At 38.2% G+C, this 22,529-nt stretch overlaps 1 protein-coding gene and 1 long non-coding RNA gene across 6 annotated transcripts in view; one reads left to right on the top strand and one right to left on the bottom strand.

Moving 5' to 3' along the window:
- Positions 1–526: 526 nt before the first annotated feature.
- Positions 527–21,856, bottom strand: LOC139586471 (uncharacterized). Of its 5 annotated transcripts, none has more exons than XR_011677810.1 (6): positions 21,722–21,856; positions 15,836–15,989; positions 15,594–15,681; positions 14,258–14,340; positions 10,824–12,645; positions 527–4,433 (listed from the first exon to the last, which is right to left on the bottom strand). It is a non-coding gene; the product is annotated as an uncharacterized lncRNA (long non-coding RNA). The 5 variants fall into 5 exon arrangements; XR_011677811.1 differs by having other exon boundaries at positions 527–10,916; positions 12,411–12,645; XR_011677813.1 differs by having other exon boundaries at positions 527–12,645; positions 14,258–14,337; positions 15,590–15,681.
- Positions 21,240–22,529, top strand: part of TOX (thymocyte selection associated high mobility group box) — a 220,137-nt gene continuing 218,847 nt past the window's right edge. Inside the window, exon 1 of the mRNA XM_071419884.1 lies at positions 21,240–22,150. Within this exon, the coding sequence (XP_071275985.1) occupies positions 22,049–22,150 (102 nt within the window). The 5' untranslated portion in view covers positions 21,240–22,048. The remainder of the gene's footprint in view (positions 22,151–22,529) is intronic.

The following is a 22,529-nucleotide window of genomic DNA, read 5'->3' as shown; positions in this document are numbered from 1 at the left end:
TTTAAGAAAAAGAAGATCAATGTAATGTACTTGCATACAGCCAGAAAAGTGAAAGTTGGTGGTTTTGGAATAGAGGGTCTGTGACTCCCTAAAAGGTTTCAATTCCTTCTGAATTTGCACCCTTGAGTTTTACTTTGGGTTATAGGGTGAAAAAAATTATACTCAAAACAATACCTATCAAGCTACCAAGATGCTCTTTTCTTCAAGATGAAATCATTAAAAACCACCAAGTCTTGGCACTATTTCTACCTGAAATTATCTGTTCTCTATAAGATTTTCTGGCTATTTAGCTTCACTGAAAAGTCTACAAATTTTGGCATATCTCATCTGAGTTCTAGCTTTTTATCAGATCATGAACACATGAAAATCCCTACTTGCTTCTGCTTTCATTATGAAAGTTTCCCCATTATTTATACATGGCCATCTAAATCAGACAGTAGTGCTGAATTAATGCATTACAGTAGTCTGTAATGTGTTAATTCATTTGTAATGCACCTACATTCATCTAAAAAAGGACATATTTGACTTCTGTAGCAAAATAACATGATTTGTGTGAAAACCTTTATTTTCTTGTACAACTGATTATCTCACTTTCAACTACTGTTTTATGTGTTACGTGTTCTGAGCAAGCCATCAGATTTCTCTATGGTGCAGTTTCTTCAGGTAAATGCTATCAGGATAGCATTTAGTTACCATGTAAAGATGCATAGACAATTTAAGACAAATGACATAAATACACTTATTACTTTGTGTTCTAACCACTGTATAAGCTATACATAGGAACAAGAGTAAAGCATTCACAAAACAGACATTTTAAAATGAAACAGGTTTTAAGCACTCAGATTCTGGAATGAGGTGAGGTTTTGAGTTATATACCCAGTAATATTGCAGTGAATGCAATATTGCGGCATAGATGGAAGTAATCTTTCAAAAACCTCTTCACCTCTAGAAACCTTAGAATTTAATAACCAGTTCAAATTAGTCCAATTCAGGATGTAATCCAAATAACTTTTCTCAAGAAATGATAAAGAAAATACTCCTGCATGTTTGGTGTCCTGTAGCTTGTACCACACACTCAGTACATTTTTCATTTTATATCTCCCTGCTTTTCAGAACTCAATCATAATTAAAAAAAAAAGTTTCAAATTGCTAAGAAGGAACCCAATGCATTTGATAATGGATAAAGTCAGGGTCAGTGTCTGATTTGCTGGCGCTTTCCCAGGCACGAGACATGTTTTCCCCTGGGGTCATCAGGTCCAAGCTGTATTCTTTCTGCCAGGCACTTTGTAATGTGCAATGAACAGTGTCATTTATTTTCATTTCCTCATACTTAATTGCATGCTTCTTGCTTCCAATATTAAGTCAGAAGGCAGGTGGTAGAAGCAGTAAACTAAACTACTACTAGCTGTCAGAGTTACAGACCATGCTACTCTCCTTGTGAAACAACCCGATTGTTTACAATTCAGCAGAAACTGCTGAACTGGAAAAACATTTGCTTCCATTGCACATTCAATAGAGATTTTTTCTTTTATTCTGAAAAAAAGAAAACCAAAAAAAGCTTACCAAACACACGCTACTTAAATTAATCAACACTTTATCACAGTAGTAGGAAAAAATATATAAAGTTACTGTTTTTTGTAAATGTATCAAAAATACTTTTAAGGTATAGATGGAAGCCTGCTTTAGCCAAATAACATGTCAGTAATAATACTTCTGGAATTAATTAATTCAGCAGTAAGCTAGTTAAAATTTTAATGATCATGCCTGAATATAGAAAAAAGACATTAATTAGGTATGCAAAGTTTACGGTTATTGTATTTGGAATTAAATTATTTCATTCTTTTCAGAAGCTAGCATTTATTTAATTTTCACCTCTTATAATTAACAAAATAAAGTTTTATCAAAGACCTCACTACAGAACTTCCTTAACTTCATCTTCATGATGCACCTGTACTTCATTTCTGATGTGTTTTATAGATGGGTATGTCACCTAGATTTAGGGTGATTTAGATCAAGTCAGATTTATTGGCATATTTATGTCACTTATTGCATTTATAAGTAGCACTTTATAAGGTACAAGAACTTTTTCAAGTAGTAACTTTTGCAACAGATTTGTGTTATTTTTGAAATATTCTGCTGAAACATACTAAAATCACTCCATACTGCTGTTAAAAATGACATAGGGGAAAAACTAGAGTAACAATAAATATATGTATGATCCTTTAAAAATTATTATATTATTATTTTATTTGTTATTATTTATATTTATTTCATTTATTAATTATATTAATTATTATATTTATTATCTTTAAAATAATTTTAAAAATTTATCACTCCAGTGACTACACAAGTGTTTTAATAAGAAAGGAGGTGCCAGATATTCCTTCTGAAATTGTCTAATAATGCTAAATCATAAATACAGGATTTCTACACATATTTGCTTATTTGCATAATAATACAAGTGTTAGCAACATAACAAGCAAAAATGCACTACATCAGAACATGGTCTCCATTTTAGTTCATAATTTTTTTATGTACATGTCCTTCTATGCTAATTAATAACTATCAGTATACAATTTCCTGTTTATTATAAACATAGTGCTCTTCACTTTCTGTAATACCCTACTAAGAGATTACAGATGCTGTTATCACAGGATAGCATATTTCAGCTGCAAGAAATACAAATATAGCCAAGTTCAGGCTCAACCCTGCTAAATTTTTCATGCAAGGTTCTATATGGAAGACTTTACACCTTGGCATTACACCCTCTTGAAGTCCGTGGAGCTCTGAGCTAACGAAGGATTGCCTTGCTTGCCCAACAAAATGGAATTGTGGAGTTTCATATCACAAGGAATGAGACATCCCATTTAGAAACAGCAGCAACATCACAGCAGGCACACTTTATTAAAGCAAAATCCATTCCTAATCTTTCGTGTCTGAAAAAAAGATATAAGCAGGTGGGCAAAAATTAAGTTACTTTTTAAACTTTTCCCACTACCAACAAGTCTTGACTGAATTTGTTTATTTTTATAAAGTATCTTTTTCTTCATAGAATCTTATGGTGCATCCAGACCATCCTAAATAAACTGAAGATCCAATTATTAGGAAATGAGTGGGCAAAAGTTTAATATTTTAAAAGCTACTGAACTGTCTAAAACATCAAATTCTGATTTTCTTGTATGACATAGCTTTTAATATACTTAATTTTATTTCTTTTCAGTGAAACTCAGGTTTGCAGACATAGTTTCTCAAGGTACTCAGGAACCTCATTAAGTTCCAAAGTATTCATATAGTCCCATTGAAATCAATGGAAGATAAACGTCTTCTGAAAATCCCAATCAGTCTTTTTTCTTTCCATTCTTTAGGATTAAAATATCATAGGAAATATGATTTTTAAGGCCAGAGTTTTAACCTTATTAAAACACCTATTTCCTAAGTGGCAAGCTAATTTGTTCTGCCTTAAATCAGTGGTGAAGGACCAAGAAAATGTGAGGTGAGCTATTTGGAATTGACCACCACTTTCCATATCCAATTGGAAAAATTCAGGGTGACCTCCTTTTTGCCCCTTACCAGGGGCACCTGAAACTAGGTGAGATGCATCAGACTTTACAGGTTAAAAATAATTTCTTTTGGATGCATCTTCAAAAAATGGAAGATCTTTTCCCTGTAACTCTGACCAATGTTTTTTGCTCCACCTCCCAGGTCCTCTCTTGTGATCTGTACTTTATGACAAATTAAAGACAAACCCAGGAAAAAAAAAAAAAAAAAAGGGGAATCCCAACTGAATATAAGGAAAGCTTTTAAATTCTGAAATTCTGAAGAAGAAAGGGATTAAGATGTTTCTCTACCCACAGGATTCTCTATTGCCAAGTTCTTGGTTAACAGTACTTTTGAATGATTTTGCATTACCAAAGTTCACTCACATAATGAAGAATGAATATAAGTAGCAATGTCAGTCTTTCCCTAGTCCAGTAATGCACTTTATAATAACAACTTTTAGAATATAAAGACATTCCTTTTGTTAGTGAGGGGGGGTTGGGGTATGGGGAAGAAGGGAGGAGAGGGGACAGGCCAATTTACCACTTAATAGAATTCCTGGCATCCAGCTTAGCTAGCAAAATTTCTCAAGAAGTCCTGGGGAGACCTAGGTATGGCACACAACAGAAATTACCTAGGAAAGTCAGTGCACTCAGGAGAAACTGGGAATATCAAAGGGAAGGGACTATTAAAAGTCTTTAATCTACACAGTTATGTTGCATTGAGCATGCATAGAAGAACAGACCTCCATCCACTGAAGAGTCACAACATACAGTTTTATTATAAGCACTGCTTTCATAATCCAAAGGGGAATGAGTCTTTCCTCACACCTCACACTTCACAAAGTCTTTCCTCCCAAAGAAAACCAGATGCAGAAGTATTTTCCAGCTCTTGTTCTGCCAAAAAATTTCATTAGGAAAGATGGAGAAAGTAAGATGGTAGCAAGGTGAGTGACATGAATTACAGCCTGCAGCAGGAGAGACCCAGGATCCATCAATTGATTAAAAAAAATAAAACAGTAAACTTTTCAAAATTAAATGCCTTATACCCAAAAGACAACTAAGTCTCCCTTTCTGTACGAGAAGGCCATAGTTACTAAGCCCTTAGCAGTCCCTTATCCCTGCATACTCAGGAAACCATTAGTTGGGAAACTTTCTGAAGTGGGAATGCTGGAGGCCAAAATTTCCACACATATAATTGATAGACCACTAACAGCTACCAGTTAAGTTATATAGGTTAGCTGGGGAAAAGAGTGCTTACTTTGAGAATTCCAATAGAGTTTGAATGTAAAAGACTACTCTGCTCTGCATGGTCAATGCATGGTTAAAGCATTTGCATTTCTCCTGGCATTATCCAAAAAAGACATGTCTCTGTACTGAAGACATTGATAACTCAGGATGAAAATCCTCCTGGCCTTATCCTGCAGCTGATCTGGGATATTTTGAAATTAGGCAAGATAAGCACTCACAGTACTAAGCATAAAAGTCTGTCTGTAGAGTCCAGCCTGACGTGGTTTTGGAAATTAAGGGTCTTTCCCAAAGGACTGCACTGTTTGTATTTTTAAAGTCAATCAAAAGTGTTGATTTTTGCAGACTCAAGACCAAAGTCCTCACTGAAAAAATCATACCATTTAGAAAAATTATGATCTTCCAAAGATACATTTATCAAACTTCAGCCAAGAAGACTGCTGAATATAACTATGACACTAGCAGTGACATGTTGGCCTGCCTGCAACACAAATTGGTTTGTGCTAAAAGAACCAAACCACCAAAAAAAAAAATCAGAAGTGCAAAATCCACTTCCTTATACCTTTGTGGACTCACTCCATATGTTTTTGACTGCCATTGTGATACTGCATTTGGAGGCATCCAGAAGTGTTTGAGGGCTGGCTGTAACTAAAAGTATCTTGAACTTTAAAAAAGACATCTAGCATTTATGCACAGAAATGCCTTTCATGTTTCCATTTCAAGAGCATCCAGTCTGTAATCTTGCAGATCACTCATTCACAGGTTATGTCTATGTATCTACAAATTTCCAAACTGCAGTGTTTGTTTTTCATCTATCCAGATGAATACCCCAAAAAATACCACTGACCCTTTGACATAATAAATGACTCTGTGGGGATTTTATTGCTAAGATGCAAAACTCTGGAGAGTCATGTAATCATGCAATCTAATTAGTCTTTTAGATGGTGAAATATCATTCAGGGGAGAGATACTTTACAAATAATATTATCAGGATTCTCTTTTCCCTCCCTCTTTTCTAAATTGTCTTCATAGACATAGATATACACAAATACACTGCCATACACTATCGAAATGACTGGCCTGGATAAGATCATTTCTGCTTAGACAGACCATTGTTTTTTGCTGAATTTCATTTAGAAAGGCTTTTTGAGTTGTAGACAGAATCTTTACAGAGTACACATTGATGAGTACATGTTGAAAATGCAGAGAAAAATATTTTTAAGTACTGTCATTCCCTATACTCCATTTCAATTTCATTTTTTATGAAGGCATTCGAAAGCAGTGGAGAATCTAGTTTGAACCTTTAGTTTTATTTCAGTTTTCTCATGTCTAAATTATAAAAGGCAGATCCCAATTCTTTGGGTACTGCAATTTAATTTACCTCCAAAGATGCATTTTTTCTTCTTCTTGCTGTATAGTTGCTCACAGCTGAAATTGTTCAGTCATAATGAAAACACACTTACTGCATTCCAAATGCTTACACAAGTATGCATTTGGGGAATAGCTTTCTTTTATTTAAAGTTATCTGCAAGGAAAAATATTGTAAAATATACCATTCTTGAGAGAGTTTTCAGAAAAAGTTAAGCAGAATTAAAAAATATATTTCAGGTGACTATTCTATTGAGCTTAAATTTGAGTAACTCTAGTGTAATACTGATGTCTAATTTTGCTATCATTTCTGCTCAGTACTTTTCCCTCCTTTCCAAGAGTACCATGCAGTTCCATAAGAGGGTTGTATATGTTAACTCATCCCTGAATTTCTTACCCTTGCCCCTAGCAAAAGGACTGCAAATTAGATAAAGTAACTACATTTTTCAGACTGTGATACAGAACCCATTTCAAGCCATTCACTCATTAGAAAAGAGTATGACTTTCTTGAGCTGCATTATCAGAGCCAAATGTTTCATAAACTACAAAATGACATGTTTATTCTGTGTGAGTACTTAATTCTTAAATTTGCTCATTGGTTCATGCCTAACAGAAAAAACTAGGTTATTGCCTGCTCAGTCAGAAGCAACAATTGAAAAATAATTACACTGTAGCAAAGGCAAAAAATTCTTAAACTTTGATGCGCCTTCCAAAAAGTTACCATGAATTTCTCAATTTTCCTTCTTCTTTATCCCCCCTAAACCCTTTTCTCAGTATTGCAAGTTCATTTACTAGAAAAATATGTGTGCTGAATGGAAGCAACCATTTATTCTTTATCAACACCTTTGCAGCTAAATTATACTGCGGGTAAGTATACTTATTAAAACACATCTATTGAAAAAAATTTGGATTAAGTACTTTTCTGTATTCTTTAAAGTTATATAACTACAAAAGATAATGTTAGTAAATGAAACATATACTTGGCTAATTAATGCACGCAATTAAAAGTACATAATTGTCTTTTCATTCCCATTTAGGTCTCTATTCAAAAAAGCACTTAAGAATATCCTGCTCTTTAATGTGACTACTGTACTCCTTTAGGCATATGACCAACCAAATATTTAAGGATGCACTTAGGAATGTGTTTAAGAGGTCTGCTGAAACCAGATGTTAGTGTAGAAGAGCATGCAAAAGAGAGCACTCATCCCCCTTGGATTGAAAAATCTATTAAAAATGCTTCTGAATTAAAAAGAAGCACAGTAAAATATGAGTTCAGTTCAGTTCATCCCAACTGAAAGCAAAAGCAGGAAATGCTCTCAGAGGCTGACAAAACCTGCTGTTTCTATCACTAAGTCCAAAGAAGTAAATCAAAGTAAGGAGTAAATACAGAAATTCACAGCACTTGCTGCACAACCCTCTTCAGAGTTTCTTGAAATCAGTGTTTAAGATCTTCCTAAGTGAAGAGGACAGAAAAAGCTGTCATTACACTAGCTGTTATCACAACTAACCTCTACATAATTAAAGCCTTTTTTCATATTCACTTTGTTACTTAGAAGCCTGTCTGCTTAGTAAACTCATAATGCAGCATAGACTGTTTGTTCATAGTTTTGCTTTTTTCACTACTACACCATAGCAACCCAAACACCAAATATTTATTTTCTTTCTCAAATACTGCAAGTTATTTTATGAAAAATTTTATGCAAATTGGGCAATACGTTGACTCATTCTGTTTGTCCCTCTTGCATGTATCTCTAAGGCACCTATCACCATGGTGCCTAAATGCTGTGGTACTATAGTTATTTGCCAGCTTTCTTGTATCATAAGTGGTGTCATCATTTTTGTCCACTTTTATACAGCCTTTTAATATAAACTCTAAAAAAGTATCAGCTAGGACAGAACAGTCATGGATTAAATGCAAAGATGCTTTCTGCAGCAATAAACAGAAATCAGTAGTAAAATTAATCATCCTGTTTCCTTCAGTCTTCATTTACTCTGAAAATACAGTAGCTACTAGTAGAAGGTACTCTTTTGATAAAAGCATCTCTGATTTTAAAAATCCTGGACTGTACTTAAAATCACTTGCATTCCACCTCCAAACCAGCTCTTATAACCCACAGCTGTCCACACAACATGACACTGTCCTAACAATTTTTTGTAGTACATAATTCAACTTATTTCTCTCCTTAGAACTCATTCAGAGTGCATCATCCCCTAAAACATACTGTAATCATTTTAGCTCCAGACCAATGTCATCCTACAAACAAGTTATGTTATTGTGAGACCCAGGCTGTGTAAACAATCCTGCAGAGCTTCCATGCTACTACAAATACAAAACAAACCAGGGATGAGAAACAGTGACATTTGTAAAGATACACCTTCTGCTGATGGTAAAAGTTAATATCTTTTTTCCCCCTCCTCCTTCTTTAATAGCAGTAAAATGGAGAGCACAGGAAACTGCAAATAAGCTTTATATTTGAAAAAAAAAACTAACATGGGCCAAAACATTGTGATGGTGTATTTGGCTCAACTTAAAATAGAATGATTTTTCTCCCAAAATATTAAATGGAAACAGTATAACAAGAAAGAAGTGAAATGGAAAATTGCTAAAGCTGAAGAACATTAAGCAGAAAAAAAAAAGCAGCATTTTTTCTAACAGCTCTGCGATTACATGAGAAAGAGAGAAAGGATGTGGAGGAGGGGGAAAGGGATAGAGAGGTAAGACAAGGGAACATGAAGCAGACTGAAAACAGAATAGAAATAACTGTTATGGAAAGACTAAAAAAATTAAGAGAGAGCACAAAATCAAAGGGGCACATTCAAGACTTTAAATATTCTGCAGGATAGGTTTTCCATAAAAAACTTAAATGTAATTGGACATCATTTATAAAACTGGACTTGTCGTAGTTCATCTTGCCACAGGCCAGACTGCTTCCACTTCTCTTACCTACAGCATGTTTTACTCTGTGGAGTTTATCTTAATCTCTGCAATTCTACATCAAAAGATATCATGATATAATTTTCAGCCAATGTTTTAATTTAAAATCTTTTTTTTAAACCATTGGTAAGATAGGGTTATTACTGGAAGGTAAGTGCCTCCAAACAGAAAAATGTCTCACTTTTTAGTTGTTCTCAAGGATGGCAACAAAGTTTGACAGCTGACATTTGGGGAAGCAAAAAGAGCTTGGAATACTACATTAATAAAGCATATTTTGTCTTTCTTAATGGAACATATACAGGGACATTGTAAAAATAAAATACTCTCCTCTAACTTTAATATTCAGATTCTTCATTGATCATGATGTTTTATCACCAATGAAATGTACTACATTTTTAGCACATCCAAACTCATATGAAATGGATGATTTATATATATATATATACAGCACCTTACATCTTCAAAGTGTTTGTAAATAGCAACACCTTCATTCTCATCCTATTTCACTAATGCAATATGTAAGACTTGACATCAGAAATATGTAAAACAAGAAAATTTAGATTTTTCAAAGTACAACTGATATTAGAGAGATCTAAAATTTCCACTGATATATGAGAAACTCTGCCTAGATAAAAACTAGGTCTCTGTGAATTTCCACTCTGTGGAGGTGGGCACAGGCATGAAACCTCTTCCTTTGCAGAAAATAAATTAACATCACCATTTCTTTTCAGTATTACAAAATTTTTTGTTGACTGAATGTGCACAACCTCTGCCTTCCAAGGCATCAAATAATATCATTGATCAGACATAAATGAATCAGTCAAACCTGTTCAGCTCATAACCAACCCTTTTTCTATGTTCTAGAAAAGAGTGGTTGTATTTCTGTCTAGCCCATGGCTATACATACAGCTATATTGCTAAGGCATTGCTTAAAATCCTGCCACATCATATATTTTATATGGCTGCATATGTTATATTTCAATACATTTTTGAAATTACTTAACTTGATGAATCTTCTTGCAGCTGGCCTACTGAATTTCAAGATTGCTAGCACAGCCAGTCGCTATGAGAGTTCAACCCTTTTGTACAAGCAACTGATAACTCTGTGACTGCTGTTAAATTCCTGGACAGATTAAATGAAGCTCACCTCCCCCTAGATCTGAAATCTCTTCAAGCTGCTTTTTTAAAGCCACATAACAAGTGTTTTGTCCTGACATTACCATTCCACTTTTTCTTCCCTGTCTTAAAGGAATTTTCGTTCTTCTAGTTCTCATGGGAAATTGTGTTAAAATTCAGGAACCTGACCTTAGGTTGCATTGAATATTCCCATTGACTTCAGGCCATAAAAAAGGAAAACTGTGAAAAAGAGTTATATTCTGTCAGGAAGAATATGGCTCCAAATGCTGGAATCATCCTGACAGCTCTATTTCAGAAGTTAGCCAAGGAGAAAGAAAGGGCCAGATCTCTTGAAAATTACATACACATACCTCACACACATGTATACACATACAAAGCATAAAGGAGAATAGAAAAGAGAACCTGGAAAGAAACCCTGCCAATTTATCAAGTGGTAGATGAATTATCCCCAAGACTTCTATAGAAGCAGCAGCCACCCCATTTTAAGGTGAAATTTTATTTCAATCTCAGCTGCAGCATAATCTCAGATCCATCCATCCATGTTTCGCCCACTCCCCCTCCTTTCCCCTCACAGTCCCCCTGCTCCCTTCCCAACTCACATGTTGAGTAACTTTGAGACATCACTTCCTCTCCAGTACCACAGCTTTCATGGGTCTGTCTAGGTAGGAATTTCAGGAAGAAGGATTGAATTGCTTAAAAAAAACAGGTTAGTAAAAAATTTATTTCAATAAGTTTTCATCCCAGTTGAAGCTTATGAACTTTGTGTACCTTTTTGATAATTGTTGGTGTGTTTCAGAGTATTTTTAACATTCTCCCCACCACAGAACATTTTAGGGAAAACTACTGGAGTTATATGGAAAAAAATTTGGAAAACTGGGTCTATGTGAGGTGTCTAACTCTTACTATTGTTCCACTCAATATCTACTATTTATTTTTCTTGCATGATGGCTTTGCTTCAAGCTCTCTGGAAATTACACTACACAGAAAGTTAAAAAAAAAAAAAAGCATTGGAATTTTCCAGTGTTTGGTCTTCCCTAATACCAGAAGCACATTTCACCTCTGAGTTTAGCAAGCAGACTCTTAGGTGCTGTTTCATTATTGGCTTAAGCTACCCTAAGTATGGAGTGTGCCAAGAGGCAGGCCCACTCACCACCTCCCTCCCCCTCCTCTCCTCAGATCTAGGTAAATACTCCTCTCATTTCATCATCAGTTCTCATGCTGCCTCAGAGTCAGCCAGATCAAAAATACAAAATGATCCACCTAAGATCTGAGCCACACACTAATTTTCAGATGGTTCCTGTCACAGCTGACCTTGAAGCCAGAAGTATGCTCATTCTCCCTAGGGAGACAGCAGAACATACAGCTGGAGCAGGAAGGGAAAGAGAGCTGTCCCACCATCTTCAGCAGCAGCACAGATTTAAATTTGCTGAAGCCTACTGCAAAACCACAGCTTTGTTATGTTAGGAACAACTCCCAAATGAACCAAACTGTACAAAAGAAAAAAGAAGACCTTGACCCTTGATTTTAATGTTCAAGGAAGACAAGAAAATACAGATATTCTCCTGAATCAGAAATGCCAGATGGCAGAGAGGCACACTTGAGTATGTTTCCAAAGCAGAACCAGTAATAACACCCTACACCTGGATGCTGTGCCTGCACTAACTCCTGACTTATAAGCAGTGCTAGTAATTATGGGAGCATATCCCTTAAGCTGTGTGTGAAAACATGTGTACCTCAACAAATTTATTTCCAATACGTTAAGGGAGAAATTGTCTGGCCTTCTTGGGTGTGCATGGAGAGCACTTTGAGAAGCTGATGGAAGAGACACAATAATACCCATGTGCTGTAGCCCCAGTTTTCAGCAGTAGTGATCTCATGAGACTGATTGTATTAGCACTGCTGGTTCATGCCTTTTGATGCCCAGTCAGCTCAAGTTTACTGCACTTCAGTGTTTGAGCTGGAATGTTAGGAAACTGCAGCTATTTGAATAACCACTGCAGCACATTCAAATGTAAGAAATGCCTTTATACCACCTAAGACAGACAAAAGTATAGGGAAGCAGGGCAAACACAAGCCTGGTCCAGCCTGATTTTGTTGCCTTAAATTGGTGCCAGTGGGCTGTTTGGCTTCTGGGGCAGGAGGAAAGCAGTTAACTACCCTTGTGCAGTTCAATGCCACGAGAATACCTTAGTTTGATGTACAACTATCCAGAGAACCTGAAATGCTGCAGAAATACTTCCATTTTTAACAGCTGACAACAGCAACTCTAAGTGTTCCATTTATATTTCTGCTATGATACTTCAGAAGATCTTATCCTAGAACACTTGTGTCGGGTGACTAATTACATAAGAATTGTTCATTTTTGTCCTTTCTACCGCAGGAGTATGTTCACAAAGTTAGTCCTTTATCTGTGATGCACTTCTGAAAGAGAAAAACAAAAAAGACAGAGAAGCCTGGGGATTTGATTAGTTTCTTCCAAGATATTTAATTGCTATTACAGCCAGAAATATGTAATACACTATAATACAATTTTCTTTTTGAGAGTAAAATTTGGGTTAAATACTAGCACAAATTCCATGTGATAGCAAAGTAATCTCAGGAGTTTCAAAAAACAGAACATGGCAAGCTAGACTTCCACTGGTTATTTGTGGTTCGCTTTATAAATTTTGGGCACAGAATCAAACTTTAATATTCTATATAAAAAGCCAGAATCTTTCTAAAAAATCTTTTACAAATCAGCAAGACTGGAAACAATTTGATAGAAGACTTACTGTGTATGCTCTTTCAGCCATTTCACTAGAAACTCATTTTAGCTTTCTCTGAGGTAGAGATAAACCACAGCTAAGAGACAGTTATTAAATCTTCTTTATACATTCTGTATGAAATGTATTAAACCAAAAAAATACTATATTCAAATAAGGTTAAGGGTCTGACTTAAACCCACAAAGACATGGAAATTCAGAAATATTGTGTCTTCCTACCCTTTACTCTCTTCAGTGTGGCTATGTATTGTAGCAAAAATGACTTGTGCTCAGGTTCCTTAAACCTCTTCTTTATGTTACATTTCTCCTTAAAGGTACTTTCTATTTTAAGGTTATTTCAGTTTGCATTCTCTTTGTGGATTGAATTCTGCCCTGGACAGTCTGGGGGGTTTTATTGTTTGTTTGGTTGGTTTTTTTTAATAATTTCATTTTTTAAAGTCATTACAGAAACACAGATGTGAGAAAAATGAAGGAAAAGTATGTATGTATTAGTCTTGGCAACCAAATATTCTTGCTTTTATTTTTCAACACATACCTTACAAACCACACTCACGAGAGACAGGCAGGCAGATGTTGGACATGCATGACTCTCAGCAAGTGCAAGCACATGCTTCAGCTCTCTCCCTGCCCCCCTGCAGCTCCACTTAAACATATGTAAATACCTATTACATATTTCTCCAGTGAACTAAGTAGGAACTTTGCAGTTGACACTGCAAGACTTTGTGCCACAAAATGTCTTGGGGCCTTCTTCCATGATGGACTTTTTCCCCTTTTCCTGAATACAACAACGACCAGTGGAGGTCACACTTTATTCAAAAGAAAGTAAGATGCTTGCAGATCCTCCTTCCAGGGGGCTGTCAGCCTTGAAACCACCTCCTACACTGTGGTACAGTAGTTTGGACCTGCTGACCTCTTGGGCAAATTGCAAATTGTGTCTTCTCAAGATAACTTCAATCAGGGAAATTCCACTGTGAGGAGGGGGAGGGTATCTTAGGAGGATGGTGGAGGTTTTTTTTCCTATATTCTACAACTGTAAATGAGTCTGAGTTTCTTTTCATGCTCTTTTATTTCAAATTATTATTTGTTTTTACTTAATTATTATCAGCGTATTATGCAGTCAGGCAACTGTCTCCACGCAGCTATTATCTATAAATCTATATGCATTCAACAAATTGTTAGAAACGTGATAATTTCAAATGTGGCCTGGGAGTTCCCCTCCACGTGTTTCATAGATTCTGATAAATATGTATATTTAATTCTTTTATACTTACACATGCTACTGAAGAGTCAATTTTTAAAGATGAACAGCCAACGTAGACGATTCATTCCCTCTAACTGGTACTCCTGCCAACTGCTAAAAAAAAAGGACAATGGCCATTCCAACAAGAAAACAGTGTTGATTACACTCTGGTAGCCAGAGTAAAGGAGATGATTTGGAGGACGTCCACAAACATTAATCTTTGCAGTCTGACTGTGATAAAAGTAAACCATTCAAAATCCTCAAACAAATAATCCTCAACAAAACAGTGTAAGACTATAAAATAATACCAGTGATGTAGATTTATCTTAAGATACCATAGAACAAGACACAGGGGATTGAGAGAAATTCCTTAAACAGATAATATTTGACAGTAGTAGACAATCTCTGTTAAAGAGTAAGAGAAACAGAAAACAGTAGCCTTGACCTAGAAAAGGTATTTCTGCCTTATACAGCATAAAAGACAGACATTCAAGAAAAGCTCATCCATGAGAAATGGTGATCTCCTATTGCTGCCAAGGTCAGTCAGACCTGTTGTGATATGTTCTGTAAATGCTGACTCTATCACTTACAGTTTTCCAAGGACTTCCTTAACACCCAGAGCTTTTTTATTTTTATTGTGGAACAAAGTTATAACACAAAACTGTCAAACTAGAAAGCCCAGAAAAGGAAGACAGAGAGTCTTTATTAGACTTAAGAGTGACAACTCCATTGAGAAAAAAAAAACCCATAACAGTTATAAGGAAGGGGATCTGAAATTCCTAGAGATCCACCAGAAAAATGCCAAAATCTCAGCAAGGAAGTAAATTTTGCTCTCAAGTCAGCAGTCCTAACAGTTTATCATACCCCTTAAAAACTGACTGCAGATGACATGCAGATGACATATCTGTTTCAGCCTATCAGGTGTGAATGGGATGGGATTTATTTGCTGCAACAGGAAGCTCTAATGGAAACCCCCAACATACTTTTATTATACCTCAGTCACAACCTTTTACACTTGAAATGACAACTGTGCCCATTCTGTGGTGCTTTTCTGACAGCAATCATAAATCCCAAAGGGAGAAAAATAGATTCAAGCAAGTAATTTTATTTTCTCTAGCTAAAAAATTAAAATGAGATAATAGATAAACTGTATTACCTTCTAGCCCTAAAAAATAATTTTTTTACTCTCTGAACTTTACTATACTTACATGTATTCAGAGAGAATAGAGTTTGGACCCCTCTCTCTATTAACATCTATAATTCTGAGCTTGAATTAAACTACTAATTAAACTTGCGTAAAAGAATGTATTTAGACTACTTTTTTGCCTCACTGCTTTGGGGTGGGAGCCTCCTGTTGAAACACCTACCTTGCCCGGAGATTTAAGAAACATCTCTCTCTTCACAGAGACCTTGTGAATATAAATGAAAATTAAAATTTTCTTTAGCAAAAGGCATCTGAAACAGAAAAGAAGAGGTTTTAAGTAAGCCTGTAATGATACCCTCATGTCAGGGGAGCTCATGCAGGGGCAATTCAGCTCTGTTTGAGGGTTTATCAAATAGGACAATGATGACATCATTGTTCTGAATTGAAAACTGATTATTCACCTACTTGGCATCTGTCTTGCAGATGAGAATTCCCTGTTGAATGCCATGGATAAACTGGTGATACAGACCCTTCCTCTGCTGGTGACCAGTCGTCTGTTCAGTCTTTACTTTCTCCTGACTATTCAGCTGACATATTAATATGTACATTTGTAAAATACCTGCAAATACAGATGGGTATTTTTAATGGTAGCAACTATGAATACAGATTTGTTCTCAAGACATCTGTATATGATGCAGTCTCCAGATAACATTTATACAACTTATATGAATCCTCAATTTTTGGAGGAGAAACCAAAATGCCTTTAGACAGCTTTTAAACCTTCAAATAAATTGTTGAAAACGTAACTTTCCTTTAAAAAAAATCTAAGTTACTGAACTCTAAAGTACAGGCCTCCAGTACACTTCAGAAAAAAGCCAGCACAAAACCGAAAATTCCTGATTCCCTATACTTCTGGATGTTTCATGATTGATCTAACAAGATAAGTGGAAGAGTGGAAAATTGGCAGCCTTAGCAGTTGAGTATATCTTGAAATTGAGAACTAGCATACATCACACTGTGATGTATTTTTGAGCCTTCCTTCCTTCATACCATGTGGACAGTGTAGCTCATATAAAAACCTTGATAAGATAAATAATACAGGAAGAGAATGAAAGCAACTTCATGTTTCCCTTTGTTTCTCTGACCATGAGAAATAATCTAAAGCCCAGTAAAATGTTTTCTTTTGAGACTGGCCTACCTTCCCCATGTCTGCAAGGCCACATTTAATTTGGTAATTTGAATTGAACCAGCTGGCAGTGTCTTTGAGACATATGGGAATGGATCAAAGCTGCAAATATGCAAGGTGAATTTTACATTTTTATATTTCTTTCATGGTAATTTAAGTTCTTGATTCTCTGAGATATTTTGTCCTTAATTCCTACTGGGGGCAATGGCAGATGAGTTGTAAGAATCTTTTCTGAGATGCAAAACACAGTTCGGCTTCAACCCATGTGTCAATTCCTCCTCCAGTGTTAAATTGTCTGTGTATGATTTCTTTGGACTAAGAAGATATGGCAATACTCGGGTTTTCTCTCTGCTTTGTAGCAAAGGGAAGTCAGGGCCTCTCTTTAACTTTTAGAAGTGACTTGTACTTCCTTATAGAGGACAATTTATTTTCATACAAGTGTGATAATTTGGGGCCCATCATTTTCACCACAACAAATGAAATAGGACAGGAGCAATAGCTAAAATAATAAAATATCTAGCTCTTTCATTACACTTTGTTTGACGCACTATCAGGTAGCCTTACAAACTGTTTAAATACTCTGAAATATATATTACACCTATTAAGTTTTTATACTGTATTGAAGACCTCTTTTTTCACATTGATTTATGCTCACTTGTAAATGCACAGAATGTCAACACTTAAAATGAATCAATTTCTTAAAGGATTTGAGTTCATTCTGATTAAATAACCAGATTAATTACATTGTTTTAAATATTCTGCTGCCATCTTAATATATTATCATTTGCATCTTCCCAGATCCAAGTGTCATATCCAGATTAAGAACATGAAACAGGACATCCACACAAAAGAGACAGACCCTTTGTCCTATTATTATTTAATTAACTACTATCTAGAAATGGATGAGCATTGGCCTTTGTTATGAATGGTAAACAGTGCTGTGAGTTAGTCAGTAAATCAAAAATTTCAGCAGGAGGGATTTTCTTAGCAAAATCTCATTGGTTCCCTTTTAGCTTATCTATTCCTCCTGGCTACCAAAGCAAGAAGCAAAATGATTTTCCAATCCAACTCTTTTTAAAAATATGCAGCAAAAAACTTTTCTTTAAAGAAGAGCCAGCCTCATGAAGAGATTCTTGTGGTGCCTCGCCTAAGTATAATAAATACTAAGCCATCATCACAGTCTCACATTTCCTTCTTTCTAGGAAGACCAGGAAGTCTGCTCTTTGTAATACATGATCAGATATCTAGTGCTCTCAAATAAAACTGGGTATATGTGTGTGAGATTTAAACAAAAAGATGTTGGACTGTTGTTTTTTAAGCTAAAATACTTTATTTCTCTTTGGCTGAGAACATTAGTTATGTCTGCTGATGGCCCTCCAGCACACTAGACAGACCAGCTGGGTCAGACAGTAGGATACACAAGAAAATAACCTGTCATATCAGACACAGTTACTTGTTCCACTGAATTCTGTTCACCTGGCCACTGCAAAGACTGTGCATTCTCAAATGCGACTGTGCCAATGGCCAGACTGGTTCAGACTGCGGGTGTGTCCTAGCAGCACTCTGCCTCCAGTGACGGCTCTAGACGTGACAGCCCAAACTGAGGGCAAATACTGCCACTACCTACTTCCATGTCCTCTACCTCCAGCTCTTTTCAGCTCAGAGGAGTTACTGATCCATTTATGGTTTGTCTATCTAACGACCTTCTTAGGTCTCCAGTCTGCTGTGTAAACCTCTTGCATCCGCAATGCTGTTTGGCAAGGAATGCCATACGAGTTCTCCATTGCGTGGAGAGTATTTACACTGCACAGTCTAACTCCAGCAGACAGCATTTAAAAGAATAACATTTTTAGTATTGGCAGATAAAGATCATGTTCCTCAAGGCATTTGTTCCTATTTATATGAGAAAGGCAATAACACTCTTCTCATATGCTGGTATAGCAACCTCTTTCAAGACTATTTTGGAGACATTCACTTGAATGTTGAATGGCTTTAAAAACTCAGTGCCCTTCTGAACAAATGTCCCTTCCTTTTGAGCTTCTAAAAATTGATTCATTCTTTTAAATCTGTTTTAACTTTTTTTTTTCTTTTTCTGGAAAATGCACTTCCATGAGCTAAAGTGGCCAAGTTTGATATACCATTGAATTATCCTGCAAAGGCCCTTGCTTTCTCAGTCCATAAAGGCAAAACCTACAATATTATTAACAATTTTAGTTCTGGTCTCCACAAACGCATTATTCTGAAAACCCTAGAGAACATGTTCCCTACAAAACAGAAGAATGTTCTAACAGAATAATATATATATTTAGCTCTTTAATTTTTACCAACTGTACAGATAAGTGCCACAAATCTCAGGTGTTTTACCATCTTGATGATTAAATCATCTCTGTAAGTAGCAGGAAAAATTTTATAACTCTCAGGGCCTGCATCATTAAGTACTGAAAATAACTTGAAGTGCTGCGCAAAGCAAACGGTACAGTTGTAAACTCCTACAGACTCCAAGGAACCCGAAGCCCTTCCTAAGGCAGCAGTCAGTAATATTTCACATAAATAAAAAGCCAATTCTCTACTTTTTATTATCAGACACTCTAGTCATTCTGGTATTGACATCTCCAGCTCTGCATTAGCGTTTCTGTACCTGCATGCACTTGTATGCACCTGCACACACTGGTTGCCTAGAACAGCTCATCTCGAATTGCTGTATCTCTACCACCTCTCTCCACAATAGGCTGCAAACTAATCCACTGTCCATGAATAACAAGTTTCTCAACAGCAGCTTTTCAATACGGAGCTTGCAATCTGTCTCCCATTCACTTTGTCAAATTATGGTCCACATATCAGCCATTTGCAGCAGTGATATATCTGTCAGGCGTCAAGTACATCTCTTGCAAAGGAAAATCTTTTTTAGGATTTTTTAACTTTCAAAATGTCTAATCCCAAACATGTAAAATAATGAGTCAGATGCCAAAAATCATGAGGGTTTGGGCTTTTTTGTGTGTTTTTTTTTTAATATGTTAATTTCTTTTCCTTTGCTTTCTGGAGCTTTTTCTAGGTCATGTTTTCAAGCTTTTCTCCAAGGCCAGAAGGGTTTCAAACATTATTAAAAAGAAAGCAACTCAGATCCTTTTGTAATTGCATGTTTAAGAAAAACATTTATTGCCATCAAACCTAAATTCTGTTGAACTGACAACCAAGTATCTTCAGAGATGTTTTTGATCAAATAATCCTGAAATAGGAATATTGCTTCAAACGTGTTTTCTCTAGAGTTTCATTTGCATTACTTACGTATTTTTTTCAGATAATTAAGCTTTAATGAAAGCAGGTTGTTAGACATGGAAGAAAGTCATGACTTAACACAATCCTGAAGGACTCTACAATATCAAAATATCTGAGGTGCAGATTATATATCTTCATATATGTATGTGTATATCTTCACACAAACAGTGATTTTTTCACCTGAAATTTGCCAGTTGCTCCCCCACAATACTGAGTTGCCTTGAAATCTTTACCGTAGAATTTTTTTTCAGTGATGAGAAGACAATTTTGTGTGGCACCATGCATTACAAATCTTCTAAGATTCTGACTGGTTTGTGATGGAAATGTTCATGAGTATTGATAAATGTAACCATTCCTGTTAATCATCATAATCTCAGCTTGTTTGTGTGGCACTCAGTAATTCGTTTTTATTTAAAGAAGAAAAGACATTCCTTTCTTTTCATAACACAATTCCTCTGCTGGGCATTATCTAAGCTCAGCATAGTGTCCTTCCTGTATTCTTTCTCTTCCATCCTTTCTGCCCTGATTAAGACTACTGAAGACTCAGCAGGAAACCCAGTGGAATTACTCGTGGTGTCTTGAAGTCACCTTTTCTTTCATTGTTTTTGCCTGTTAAACCTTGTTATTGTTATGCTCATCAATCCCTCTCCCGCATCCCACTGGATTCCGAACTTTCCTTTGTCAGCACCCTGGTTTGCTCCTAATTGAGCTCCTCCTAATTTTCCCTACCCCATCCGCTTCTCCTTCCTTCCTCCCCTCACAGTTCGGCCATCTCCTCAAATGTCCCTCCTTCATCCTGTGCCTGGTGTCACCCTGTGTGCCCAGGCCTAAGCATCACCATTAATGGCGTAGACCCCAGATGACGAGATATTTCACGGGTGCGCTTTACTTTCAACTTGTTTCCTGTTTTCTGGGACACGCTCATGGATCATAGCCTATGTGTGCCACCACAAACTCTGGGCCGTAGCTTCCACTCTGCCGGGACTGGAGACGAGGGCTCTGCTGACAGCGCGACCCACACCAGCCTCAGAGGGCTGCCAGGGCGGAGGGGTCGCCCGACCCCAACTTTGCCAAAGGTCCGCAGAAATGGGTCCAAGGGTCTCACAGAGGCACCTCGAGAGACCTGCCCGCGGCCACACCGGCACTCTGAGCCCGACCCACCCCAGGCAGCGCACCGAGCCCCCCTCCCCGCCACCCCTGCGGCCCGGCCCGGCCCGGCTCGGCTCGGCCCCGCGGCGCGGAGGGGATGCCATAGTAACGGGCGGGGGCCGGGCGGCGCCGGGGGCCGGGCGGAGGGCGCTGCGCGAGGGCGGGGACGGCGGCGGGATGGCGGGCGCGGGAGCGCCCCCTTTCCGCGGCTCCGGGCCCCGGCGGCCGCAAATGGCTCTTCCCTCGCCGGCCCCTTTGTGTGAGGCACACTCGGAGCGGCGGCTCCGCGGCGGAGCGCGGTGCGTCCCCTGCCGCCGCCAGCCCAACCCAGCCCGGCCGGGCCGGGCCGAGCCAAGCCGAGCAGAGCAGAGCCGAGCGAGCGGGGCGGCCATTCCAGCGCCTGGACGCCCCGCTCCCCCCGGGGGTGCGCGGGGGGCCCGGCTGCTGTCGCCACTTCCCCCTCAGCCCCCCCAAGGCCCTCGGTGTGGTGGGCGACCAAAATACAACTCCACCAAACCAAAGCAAATAAATAATAACAATATTAATAAAAGAAAAAAAAAGAGAGACAAAAAGAAAAGGAAAGAAAGAAAGAAAGAAAGAACGGGAAAAGAACAGAGGGAGCGAGCGAGAGGGAGGGAGGGAGAAGCGAACCAACTCCGAGACTCCCATAAAGAGCGGCACGCACGGAGCGAGCGCCCCGGTGCCGATGCGCGGGGGAAACAATAAGTACTCGAAGTTACCTGCCCTGCCGTAGAAGAAGGAGGGTTCGTGGGTTCTCTTGCAGACATCTGCAGACCGGTGCTTTTTTGGAAGAGATTTTTTTTTTCCTCTCCTCTCTCTCTTTACAAACCACAAACGGATGTGAGGCAGGGAAGGTGTTTGACTACTGAAGTCAGGCACCTCTTTTTTTATTCTTCTCAGTCTTGTGTGTCCCCCCCCCCTTCCCTCTCTCTCTCTCTCTCACACACACACACACTCTCACACACACACACTCTCACACCCCCCTTTTTGCACCTACATTAACGACCAAAAGAAAAGGAAAGGAGTTTGCTTGATGTTTTAGTGAAATGGACGTAAGATTTTATTCACCACCTCCTCAGCCTGCAGCCGCTCCTGATACGCCTTGTTTGGGACCTTCCCCCTGCCTGGACCCCTACTATTGCAACAAGGTGACTCGTGTTTTGTGTCGTGCGAGGTGTTTTATCTGTGCTGTCGGTGTGTGCTGTTGTCGCGGCGCGTTGCATGAGCGGGCGCTGCGCTCTGGCGAGCCGCGCACCAAGTTCCCCGGCGCGGCGGAGGGAGGGCAGCGGCACTTGCCGGGCTTTGGGGTTTGGGGAGCGCAGTGCCGCCCGCCGCGGAGCGGTGCCGCCGGGACACACACCGGCTCCCCCGCAGGCACCCCAAATTAAACCCCCGGAGTAGTCTGGGGGCGGGCGGCTGGAGCGGGGGGGTGGGTGGGGGAGGCATTTTCCATAACATCTTTTCGGAGAAACGGCGTGGACGGGGATGTTGGTGCGGGGGACTTGAATTTCCAGGGCGCTTATTAAT

This window comes from Agelaius tricolor, unplaced genomic scaffold (assembly GCF_023055355.1).
Source record: "Agelaius tricolor isolate 1412-34295 unplaced genomic scaffold, bAgeTri1.0.p SCAF_2, whole genome shotgun sequence".
Classification (NCBI taxonomy): domain Eukaryota; kingdom Metazoa; phylum Chordata; class Aves; order Passeriformes; family Icteridae; genus Agelaius; species Agelaius tricolor.
The sequence above is the reverse complement of the archived record's forward strand: the minus strand, read 5'-3'. Positions and strand labels throughout refer to the sequence as shown.